The 11891-nt window shown below is 33.1% G+C and overlaps 2 protein-coding genes across 3 annotated transcripts; both read left to right on the top strand.

Annotated features, from left to right (window-relative positions):
- Positions 1-43: 43 nt before the first annotated feature.
- Positions 44-5336, top strand: LOC105327698 (insulin-induced gene 2 protein). 2 transcript variants are annotated; one of them, XM_011428305.4, is made up of 6 exons: positions 44-184; positions 598-793; positions 2612-2742; positions 3115-3281; positions 3700-3799; positions 5010-5336. In XM_011428305.4, exons 2-6 carry the CDS (start codon positions 616-618, stop codon positions 5052-5054), a joined length of 621 nt encoding a protein of 206 aa, XP_011426607.1. In that variant the 5' UTR covers positions 44-184; positions 598-615; the 3' UTR covers positions 5055-5336. The 2 variants fall into 2 exon arrangements, with proteins under 2 accessions (XP_011426607.1, XP_011426609.1); XM_011428307.4 differs by having other exon boundaries at positions 51-184; positions 601-793.
- Positions 5337-7931: 2595 nt separating this feature from the next.
- LOC105324059 (uncharacterized) lies at positions 7932-9937 on the top strand. The gene is made up of 2 exons (XM_011423113.4): positions 7932-8354; positions 8914-9937. The coding sequence occupies exons 1-2, from the start codon at positions 8025-8027 to the stop codon at positions 9598-9600; spliced, it is 1017 nt and encodes a 338-aa protein (XP_011421415.4). The 5' UTR covers positions 7932-8024; the 3' UTR covers positions 9601-9937.
- Positions 9938-11891: the final 1954 nt, after the last annotated feature.

The following is an 11891-nucleotide window of genomic DNA, read 5'->3' as shown; positions in this document are numbered from 1 at the left end:
AATCGTTACTTAAATTCTCAAATCTTATTGGCTGACCTGAAACATCCGAGATTTTGTTCATGGTAAGACCATGGGGTCAATGAGCTGATACAACATAGCATACCGGTCACCAGATATTTTATGTATAAATTATCAAGAGCGATAAACTTATAAACAGACAGTGCGATTGTAAACAACAGCTAAGGTAAGGACTTTATTATGAATTTCTGTTGGTGAGCTTCAAGTCCAAAATATTTTTTTAAATGTCGGCCGAGATATGTTGTTGACATATTTGTTTACATTTTGGAATTGCACAGGTGGATAGAAAATAAGATCACAATCATTGGTTTTTGTGTAAAAGATATCACCTGTTTGAAAATAGAACGTGAGTTCAATTCACGTGCAGACTGTGCATTTGTTATCAGAGCCAGATATTGTGTTTTTGCAGTCAGACTCCATAATTTTAATTCTAAACAGCTGTCGACAAACAAGTCGGTTCCAAGACATAGTCAAGGGCATTTTCATTTCTCTTTGTTCATTTTCACAGCAGAAATCATTGAAAATGTTGGATCTCCAAGACTTATAATGTAACAACTTTCATTTGTTCATTTTTTACAGCAGAAATTCTTGTAAAATATGGGTCTACTCTTGAGAGGGACGGTGCTCTTCATGATCGGCAACTTCTTTGCCGTGTTTATGAACCTGCTGCAAATAAATCGTCAAGGCAACGTGTCATTGAAGATGCCACCAGAGCTTCTAGAGAACCTCTTCCTGAAGGAATGGTGGGTTCCACCCATGTGTGGAGCCGCTGCAGGTAAAAATTAACAAAATCTAAATCTTCTTTATCATCCTGTTTTCTTCTTTGTAAATCTCTTGATTCCATGATAATGTCCTGTTAGCTGCAGTCAGATATCATTTACGCTGTTTATTGAAGATTTAATCTATTCGTCATTTTGTTCATAATCCTGGAAATACCTTAAATTGTATCACAGCACCTTTCCTCTAAAGGATATTTAAAAAATGATAGGAGTTCAATTTAATTCAAAATTGACCTAATCTAGTTGGTCAAGAAAGTAAAGGCTGTGTAGTGTAAGCTTTACCTCCCATATCTAAACTATCCCTAAAATTCAGGGAAACAAATATTTGATGATCCATTTTCAAGCAGAGCAATGTTAAGGCAACAGTCTTTTCTTAACATTGACTTCTCATGCTTCAAAATTTTCTTCCTTGGCATTTAAAATTTTCCAAAAAAAAAAAAGAAGGAAAAATTGTTCCCATTTCATTTTTAAACAAATAATGATAAAAAGTTTTAAAAAGCAGAGGCAGAGTTTGCAATTGTAATGAAAGGAAACATGCATCAGTATTTTGGCCTAATAGTTACTTGCATGTTTAAGTACTTAGATTATGCTATAATTGCTATTTTCACAAGATTATGCTATGATTGCTATTTTCACACAAAATTAAGCTTAAATTTATGAGTGAATTCCAGCAATAGAATTCAAGATAATCTTTGATGCTGCCCATGCATACATGTAAGGCTGAGACAATGAGCTTCAGACATAGTTTGTCAACTTGCCAAGAATTATTTGCAACAGCTAGTTTGTTTTGTCTGTGTCACTGCAAGAAAATAAACAACCTGGATAGATAGTACGTCTATACAGTACGTAGATACTAGTTAATCAGGAGATACCAATGTACTCAGTTTGAGTACAGTTTTTAAAATAACTGTCCAAGGGATGCAAACGTTTGTCATAATATCTCGAGCACACCAATATTTTCCAATGTGTCTGACCCAGAAACTTCATATCATTATCTATTCTAGGGCTTTATCAAATGTAGGCCTTTAAGAAAAGGCCAAAGAAACACTTGCGTGGGACGTCCCACAGCGCAGGTTTAAAAATAAGGTCCAGTTTTGTAAGATAAAAAAAGGATGTACAGTTGGTTGCAATGTTCACCATGGTATTCGCCACGACTTGCAAATGTCGTCCGATATTTGTTTGTTAAGCTATGACCTGATATTTGTTATGATTTCAATGAGGACACAATTCATACGGCTGAATCATGTTTAATGACCCTAGAAATATAGAGTTGTTCATGTGACCAATTATACAGTAAACGGACAAAAAGTCTGTTTAGTGTGGGAAGAGATAATTGTGCATGACTTGTATAAAAAAAAAACCCAGGTGAATTACATGTAGCATCATTTGAGATAAATGTTTTGGCACAACTCTAATTTATATATCTTATCAGAATCATTCTCTATTTTGTTAACTTTTTTAATAATAATTTAAGTCTTCAACAATGAACATTATAATTGTGTATTAAGGATGATAAAAAAAAATTAGGGGAGGGGATGGAGAAGACAAGGAAAAAGCTGATTTGTGACAGCTAGTAACTTAAATCTCCCTTCAATACTGTATTTGAATTACTTGTAATGCACATGTTACAAGGAATTGTGTAATTCAATACCTTATTTTTGTGCAACATTGTACAATGGATTTCGGTTGAATTTGAACAGCTACCTGGAAAAAAAAACCCACACTTTTATCTCCATTTGGAAACTGTCTGTTTACCAGACATGTAATCATACTTCTGCAAGTACTTGAAAATAAAGTCCATATTTTTTTTCTAGTGTTGATCGGACTTCTGTATCCATGCCTAGATCGTCACCTGTCAATCAGCAACCCCGACTCCCACAAAGGGGAGTGGTCCAAAGTCATGAGATGTATCGCCGTATTCGTCGGAATCAACCACGCCAGTGCTGTATCCTTTTTCCATTCATGATGTCAATCATATGTCAAAAATCATAAATGATCATTTCGTTTGTGAATTAGTACCATTATTTTCATTTTTGTAGAACCTGAGAGTGATGTACTAATTACATGTAAAATAAGGTTATTTTTCATCAGTCACTCTGTCTTACTTCATTTTTTGCTTTAATGACTGTATGCATATGGTAAAACTGGCCTTTTTGCAAGGTTGATAATTTTTTGCAAAATATTTTCACTTTCATTTCATCTCATTCAATAGTGCATGAAACTAAATCAAGAGTGTGGGAGAAGAGTAGTTGATCAGAAACAGTAGTTAAGGCACAAGATAATCTGTACAGGTTTTATCCTTAACCCAGTTCTATAGAAACTGGACTTTGTGAACAACATGCAGCTCTCAATGACCCTGGCAGCCATGTCTATAGGACTGTGGTGGCTGTTTGACCGCTCCCCCTGTGGATTCGGCCTGGGGGTGGGGATTGCAGTCCTGGCCACTCTAGTCACACAGCTTCTAGTCTATAACGGTGTATACAAGTAAGTACTGCCTGGATAAAATTTAAGTTTACACCCACACCCCTCTCCCCCCCCCCCCCCTCCCAAAAAAAAAAATAGAAAAAAGGTTACCCTTGCTGTAAATTTTTTAAATTGTAAACATTTTAGTTTGATCTTTATTATGAAAACTCAAGTGAAACAACATTTAAGAAAATATATAAATAAAAAACAAAGTCTGATCATAGAAAAAAAACCATGTATACATTGGTCTCACTTAATTTAGGTAGAATTCCTCAAGATTAAATCATGTTGAAAGTTTTAAAAGTTTCATTCTTCACAATGTACTGTTAAATTCCTCACAACGCTAACAATGCTTTTTCAGATTTTACATTTTAGTGTCTTTGTATGAATTATATTTGAGGCACCTGGGAGTAATGGATAAACTTGTATTTTGTTTCAGCTATTCCAAAGCAGAGTTCCTGTTCGTGAGGTCATGGTTGCCATGCATATTCTTCTCAGGGGGTGTGACGATGGGAAACATCGGCCGACAGCTCGCATTGGTACTTGATGTTTATTTTACGCAACATCTAGGTCAACACATTGTTATCCAGTTAAGACCAACAAAAAATAATGTATCATTCATAGGCACTGCCACTGCCTTCTGTCAAATGCTGCCCTTTTGATTGATTTTTGTCCTATTTTTAAAAGAGGAAGAACTCAATTATAAAGATGAAAATTGACTAATTGAATATTTCCCTTTGCGCATCTTGCAATAAAAATATGAAACTTGCCTGCCACATTATATTCTGAAAATTTTAGCCATAGTTAAAACTTCACCAGCAAATAATGAATCATCCTCCTCAAGTGATTGAAGTCATGTGTAAGTTTACAAACCTTTGGCAGATTTATATGTGTAGCTACAAATGTTCAGGGTTTGGAAGTGAGCAATTTTGACTTGATGTGCAAAGGACTATATATGATAAGGGCCTAAAATGGCCCCCTAAAATGAACATCATCATTTTACTATCATTCTTTGTTTTCTTAGTGCAGATATATATGTGGTGTGTTTACATAATATTCATTTTGATTCAAGTGCCCACAATTTAGAGATATGACATTGTAAAGACAACCTTTTCCCGCCATTTTTGCATTTTCAGCGTAAAACAGCTTGTTTTCAAGCAGTTTTTCCTTCCGAAAACACAGATCGCATTCTTGAACAAATAAAACATTTTAATCAGAGATGTACCTAGCCAAGACTAATAAGTGACAAAAAAATATTCCTTGTTCAAGCATGCGCTCTATATTTCCCATTCGTAAATAGATAAGAAAAATGTCAATTTTTGGCTGATTTGGATTGAATTATAGAAATGGCGTCACTTCTGACGTCATATACTGCCAGTGTGTGCAAATAAATCAAATAAATAGATGAAAAATATATTTTATATCAACTCTTCTAAAAAATTAGTAAACATTTTATTGTACCCGAAACACTTAAAAAATGGCGAATTGTGGGGGCCAAATTTAACTCTTATCATATATAGTTCTTTAAATGTTGCACTATTCTGAGGTATTGCTATACAATAAATACACATTTTGCTTGCATTTGTCAAGACAAGCAAAAAAATATTAATTTTTACTTTCCTTTTCACTTAAACTTTAAAAATTGAGTTATTCCCCTGTTTTAATAGCAATATAGGTAGCATTTCAAGCTGAGTCTGAAAAACTTTAATCTTTATTTTGTTCGTACAAAAGGGTCTTTTATTTTGACAGTATGATGAAAGTCCAGCATCTCCTACCAAGCCAAAGACTGATTGAAGAATCTGTGATGTGCAGTTAACTTATGGTTTTTACTCCAAAAAAAAAAAAGATTGACTTAATACCTCAGTGAACAAAGAAAATCATCATGGATTAGTTTATAGCAAAGACTGTGATATTGGTCAAACTGAGTATTGAATCATAGAGTATTGAATCCAGAAGGCACAAAACCTTGCACCGGTTTGGTCAGCCAAAAGCAGTAACTCCTGTGATCCAAGTTATGAAGTGATGGAAGAGTTATGGTTCTTTCCATGTCAGCCATGTTACTGTTGTAAATACGTCAGTGTGAAGGTCGTTTGTGGTGTGGTGCTCAGAGCTAAAATTAGTCAACAGTCGAAGACCAAGAGTAAACTTGCAGGTTTACCTCCATAATCAAAGATGTTGACTTAAGTCCAGTAATTTCGCACATACATATAGCACTTAGCGATGACTTGAACTTAAAGTGATAACATAGCTAAGGTGATTTCACAATACATGTATAGCTGATTTTGACCACAACAGGCATATGCAAGAGTATAATTTTTTTTAACAATGTATTTTGAGCAAAGATAGCTGAAGAAATACATAATGTGGGATGTGTTCATTATTTTAAAACAAAGTTTGTGCGATTAAAATGTTAGTGAGGAGTGATAAAATTGAATGTTTATTTTTTTTTTAAATTGAAAACTGTTGAGTATTCAAAAACAAGGTCTGGGTGGGGAAGAGGGGTCTACAAGATTGTTCTTGTAACTCTAAGCAAATCTTCAATGTAAGTAATTTTATGGACATGCTGTTTACATTATTATCAGTACAGTAATATCCGCCAAGGACTGGCGATTTTGCTTCGATTTTGCTGCGCCAAAATTGAGCCATACTGAGATAGGTTTCATGACATGATGGGTTGGGGTTACCACTAAGTAAATGAATTTAGGTCCTCATTCTTTCAGCAATGCAACATCTCATCATCACATCTCAAGAAAAGATAATGAAGAAAAAGTTATATGTTTATTGTAATTTTGAAGTAAAAATATAATCATTTTTTATGTTTAAGTCAGTGGGTTGGTTGATTGGCAGTTTTGGAATTTTTTTTAAGATAAATGAAAAAAAAACCCAAACATTGACCATGTTAACATGTGAATGGAATTGATTCATATGTACATCAACTGTGAGAATGTTGAATAATGTTTGTTTTGAGAATTTTAATGTTAACCATATATGGTGTACATGCAAGATGAGAGTATTGAGAATCTAAATGTTTATAGGGAAAGCATTTATGTTTAAAGAATCTATTAAAATTTCAGGAAAAACGTGTGAGAATTTTAGTATTTAATGAGGAAACATGTACTTGCATGAAGTTAAGAGATAATTACCTATGTTTCATTATGTCATTTTCTGGTGATCATGTCTCATGAAGTATTATGTGATTTTTTGTTGTGTTGATTGTTGTTATTTTTTCAAAAGGGATTATTTTATTTTTTTGGTGACACAAAACTGGTGTGTGTATATATCATAGAGAGAAAGAGAGAGAGAGAGAGAGATGTATATATGTTATAATGTATGATATGATCTGAGAAATACTTCCTGTGACCTTTTTATAATGATCAATATTTTTAAGGGGAATTTCAGTACATAGTTGTTGTATCAACAATACAACTGAAATGAGCATATAATACATCTACATCATTGCGTGAAGGAACATGTAATGAGTGAGTCCTGAAATAGAAAGGGTGTGAAAAGAAGGGTGTTGTTTGTACATAACAAGTATGCCACAAAACAAGTTTGTTGTCTCTTTTCTCTTGGGACAAAAAAGAATTAAGAGAATCAAAGTGGGGTTACCTTATTTTGTACACAAAATGTACAATATGTTTTTAATTGTAGATACGGGTTTTGTAATCTTGCTGTTAAAAAGCAATAATTGAGTTGAAGAATATTGATTGTTTGTTTGTTTTATCATACTGTGTAGAAAACAAAAAATGGCAATAAAATTACTAAAATTATGAAAATTTTATTTTTGTTGGTTCTTTAGATATTCAAATGTTTTACCAAAGCATGATTGAAGCATTGGAATGTTTTAACAAAGTTTTGGTAAAAGAAATGTTACACTAGGTACAATGCATCTTCAGTTGGAAAACTAAATAATTATTTATACATGCTCTAACAACCTTGCCTGGTTAGCATCAGACATTTTTTTCCATTTGCAAAAAAACATGATCGTGAAGAAAGTCTGCTCTGAAATGCATGTACATGTATATTTTATACATTTGATTGTCTATGTTCATGTAATTATAAAGAGATCGGTTTCTGATACACTCAAGTAGTTTTATAGGTAGTGGTTTTAAGGAAAAACTACTGAAAAAAGGGGGGGGGGTGGCTTTTAAAAGTATGTGCATGTAGATGTACGTTGTAATAACTTATCATTTAAATAGATTTATTTGCAATGAAAGAAAAACAGCTTTTCTTGTACTGACTTGTAGAGTTTTGTCCTCACAACAGTTTATTTAGATGTATAAAATCAATTCTGTCACTGGACTGCACGAATATTCTTCCATGGCCAACACAATATTTATTTATTTAGACGAACAATAACTTGGCGGAAGCAAAATAATTAAACTTGTGCAGTTATTAAAGGTCACCATAAATATTTTCATTGCAAGTCGAGTACGTGTATTTGTGACAAGGAGTTAGGCAATATTGTTATTGATCTAAAGAACGGGACATGGCATGTTTTACAAAGGTTTGAAAACGGTAAATATATTTTACAATAGTTTGCAATATCATAATAAACGACATTGGACCCCCCCCCAAAGCAAATAGTCAATAAAATCCTTTCAAACGGAGACAAAACCAAAAAGCGTCAAAGGCATCTTGATGATCATGTCCATTTTGTCTGTATAATTACACATGATAAGTTTACTTCCGATGTAAAGGACAAGTTACAAATACACGGAAACTTTTTTTCTCACTGATTCGTGGTTTTTACATTGCAATTCAATGGCAACATATTCCAACATGATAGCGTTAGTGCTTACGGCATTAAACTTGGGTTCCGGTTTGGTAAAGTCTTTAACCATTGACGTAAATAGCTTTACCTACATGGAATCTGCACCAAAATCGCCAGAACCAAACGTCTTCATGGAGGTCCCCCTGATGGCACGAGCTGGTAGTCCCAGGATCTCTTGTGGGGCACACTGTGGATCAGCAGGCCAGTGTGTTGGGATGGAGGTGTGTGGGGGAGAGCTTTGTCGTCTGTGGAATGGAAGCTATGAAACTAACGTTACTTTTAGTTCGACATCAGCGATCGACTGTCATCGCTATTCGAAGGTACGTCATGTAAAATCACTATGAGATTGAAACCGATATTGTTTATTTTGATAATAATTTAACATTTGAGATGTACATCATATATTCAGATAGCATACATAAACCTTCAACTGTAAACCAAATTTTGTTCGCGCCAGAAATTTTTTGCAATTTAAGGTTTGTGAAAATATTCAAGACGCAAATTTTTTCTGGTGACGATCAAATTCATAAGTGTTTCTTGTATTTTTTTTTTTAAATCCATCTACATGGTCTCTTTAAAAAATATTAATAATGACACGAACCATTTAATAATTATCTGTAATTTACAGATCGCGACATATAATGCTGTTTAGATGTGTTTTTTTTTTACATCTTAAAGAGTCGATGAATTGATATTTGTACGCACATTGTAATTTTTAAAACAATAACCATGATAATTTCAAAAGTTTTGACAAAGTAACACATGCATCTAAAAGAAAGCTTCACTGGTTAACTGTTGGTTGATATCAATACGTATGTGTATCATTGTCAAAGAAATTACATTGTAGCTAAACTTTACGTAATCTAATTTTTTATACAGAATTCACAATCAGGTCCAAATATAGACATTACCACTGCTGTTGTAACAAGTAACCTTCAGACAACTGACTTATCTACTATAGCTGTTGGAGGAACTAGCAGCCCTACAACTGCTGCTGTTCCAACAACAATTAACCTTGGGACAACTGCTTTAACCATTACAGCTAATGAAGGAACTACCGACCAAACAACTCCTGCTGTTCCAACGACAAATAGTGTACAGACACATGATCCAACTACTGTGGCTAATGGAGGAACTACCTACCAAACAACTCTAGCTGTTCCAACGACAAATAGTGTACAGACAAATGATCCAACTACTGTGGCTCATGGAGGAACTACCGACCAAACAACTCCTGCTGTTCCAACGACAAATAGTGTACAGACACATGATCCAACTACTGTGGCTAATGGAGGAACTACCTACCAAACAACTCTAGCTGTTCCAACGACAAATAGTGTACAGACAAATGATCCAACTACTGTAGCTAATGGAGGAACAACGGACCAAACAACTGTAGCTGTTCTAACGGCAACTAACGTACAGACACATGGTCCAACAACTGTGGCTAATGGAGGAACAACCGAACTGACCACTGATGTTGATCAAACAACAGATGACCCAGCCACTCCCGCTCTTGCAGGATCTTCCGATGCGACGACTGTTGCTCTTCCAACATCAACTTAACTTTCGACATCTTATCTTCTATGTTTCTTTGAATAATCGATTAGACCAGCAAAAAAACCCCAGAAAGACACGGATGTTATATTGTGTTGACTTATTAATATAGAACTTTGCTCCTATTCAACGAAAGTTTATAGGCTTTTCATCATTATTACATTGCCGTAAATAAACAATACAGCGAATCCTTTTCTGAAAAACAGCAGACCAAAATCTAAAACAAAGGATTTAACTATCTTTATTGTTTGCTGACATTTCAATTAAAAAAATTAAAATCCTTACACATATTTCATTAACATTAAGTATTTTATTTTTGTTAATGAAATAAAAATTAAATGGTATCTTTAATGGACGACTTGGTAGTTCGTGAATTAATATCTATTACTAATCAATTATTATTACAATTGTATTCCTCTGGAAGCAGAACTTTTTTTTAAATTGAAAGTATTCTATTAATGCGCATGCAATAATCGACTGCAATTTGTCTCCAATTTTCAGAGAAAAAATGAACAAGTCATATACTAAGTATATATATATATACTAAGTATATATATATATATATATATATATATATATATATATATATATATATATATATATATATATATATATATATATATTGGAATGTGTATAAAAATATGTGTAACGTTAAAAAAGATGATGCCCGATTACGGTCGTAAAATAGATATTAGGATTTATGATTAAAAAAAAAAAGAATCAAGATGAAAGCCTTTTTTTTAAATTATGAATAAATATGTATGTGTTTTATGAAAGCTGACTTAAATAATAAATATATTTATAAAAATTAATGAATTGCATTATTTAAACGGAAAACAAATAAACAACAAGCTTTCTTGAAGAAATTATTTTCTCTAAGAAAACTACAGCTGGAAAAATAAATTCGTTTCTGTCACTGAACTAAACATTCTTTCAACATGATTTTTTTACTAGCATTGAGATACAAACAAATATTGATAATTTGTTGGAAACAAAAAAAATAAATATATATATATATTGTAAATCAGTTACGTATTTATGTAACAGAGAAATTGCCAATATTTATTATTGAAGACTATAAAGAATGATGCAGATAGTTTGCTAAAGGGAAACAAGTTTTTCAGTAATTTCTGGCATCATGATAAATCATCTTGAAAAAATAAAACTCCTAAGCATGATGATAGCGGTACTACAGTTTATACTTACACTTATCTAAGGTTCTAGTTTTAAACTTGTAATATCTCTTACCACTGATGTCGACGTAGGCAAATTTACCTATATGGAATCGGCACCAAGAACAGCAGAACCAAACGCACTGTATTAAGGGTGTAACAAAAGTTACACTGTAAATGTTACCTTGTAAAATGAACGCGGTTATAAACCAATTAAAGTCATGGCGGAAGTAAAGCGGGAGTGAATCATTGGGCAGATACTTTATATCTGACAACTTTGGTTTAAAATGTGCAAATAAATATGCATACACTAGCGTTTGGCTTTTTTATATTTCATACAGGTTTTTTTTACCACGACATATTGGTTGTAAACCTTATGTATTAATTTGTAAACAATGGATTGTGTTCTCCATCTATACCAATAAATGAAATGTATGCATAAAACGGGAAAGCTGAATTGGATGGGGGGAATGGATTTGAATTTGAAATTAAGAATATTGTTTTATCTCACATGATCTATTGATTTTTAAACCATAAGAATCAACAAGTTAAGCGCTGAATTTAGTGTATATAAATAGCACGTAGCTTAACAACATAGTAGGGGTTAGCCGACATTTGATTCAGCGTTTACACTTTTTTTCATTTACGTTAAATGAAAAAAAAATACTGTCTAAACTGTGTAAAAATTGTCGGTCACAACCCAATTGAAAGCTGATTCAATAAAAAATTATATAATGAAAGGGGAAACAACAGTCATTTCGGGTTATCCGATTCTCTTTTTAAAACTTACCGTAGTTGCAAAATATATAACACGCGTGTTAATAATTGGTTGTTTTATATAATCAGAAAGGAGATCATGTAAGAAAAGCGATCTTTGTCACAAAATATTTCAACCTTTGAAGTAGAGTCTTTGACAGTAGTTCTTATGACATCACCGCTTTAGTATATTGCAGGTCATTTTCTGGTATTTTGAATTAATAGCTGAACTGGCACAAACAGTCTGTTTTTAATATTGATTCCATACACCCAAAACTAAAGAGTGTTTGAAATGCTTGAATTATGTCTACATTTGATAGGTTTATGAACAAATCTTTACGGTTCTTGAAGCATATAAAATTGCCAATTTAT

This window comes from Magallana gigas, chromosome 10 (genome assembly GCF_963853765.1).
Source record: "Magallana gigas chromosome 10, xbMagGiga1.1, whole genome shotgun sequence".
In the NCBI taxonomy this organism is placed as follows: domain Eukaryota; kingdom Metazoa; phylum Mollusca; class Bivalvia; order Ostreida; family Ostreidae; genus Magallana; species Magallana gigas.
This window is presented reverse-complemented; position numbering and strand designations above follow the sequence as displayed.

What these genes read in the sequence shown, in the direction of transcription:
- LOC105324059 (XM_011423113.4), top strand. Translation starts at nt 8,025, where the DNA reads ATGGCAACATATTCCAACATGATAGCGTTAGTGCTTACGGCATTAAAC. An exon ending in ACTGTCATCGCTATTCGAAG is followed by an intron (nt 8,355 to 8,913) that starts GTACGTCATGTA and finishes TTTTTTATACAG; the next exon opens with AATTCACAATCAGGTCCAAA.
- LOC105327698 (XM_011428305.4), top strand. Translation starts at nt 616, where the DNA reads ATGGGTCTACTCTTGAGAGGGACGGTGCTCTTCATGATCGGCAACTTC. An exon ending in GTCTATAACGGTGTATACAA is followed by an intron (nt 3,282 to 3,699) that starts GTAAGTACTGCC and finishes ATTTTGTTTCAG; the next exon opens with CTATTCCAAAGCAGAGTTCC. An exon ending in TCGGCCGACAGCTCGCATTG is followed by an intron (nt 3,800 to 5,009) that starts GTACTTGATGTT and finishes TTATTTTGACAG; the next exon opens with TATGATGAAAGTCCAGCATC.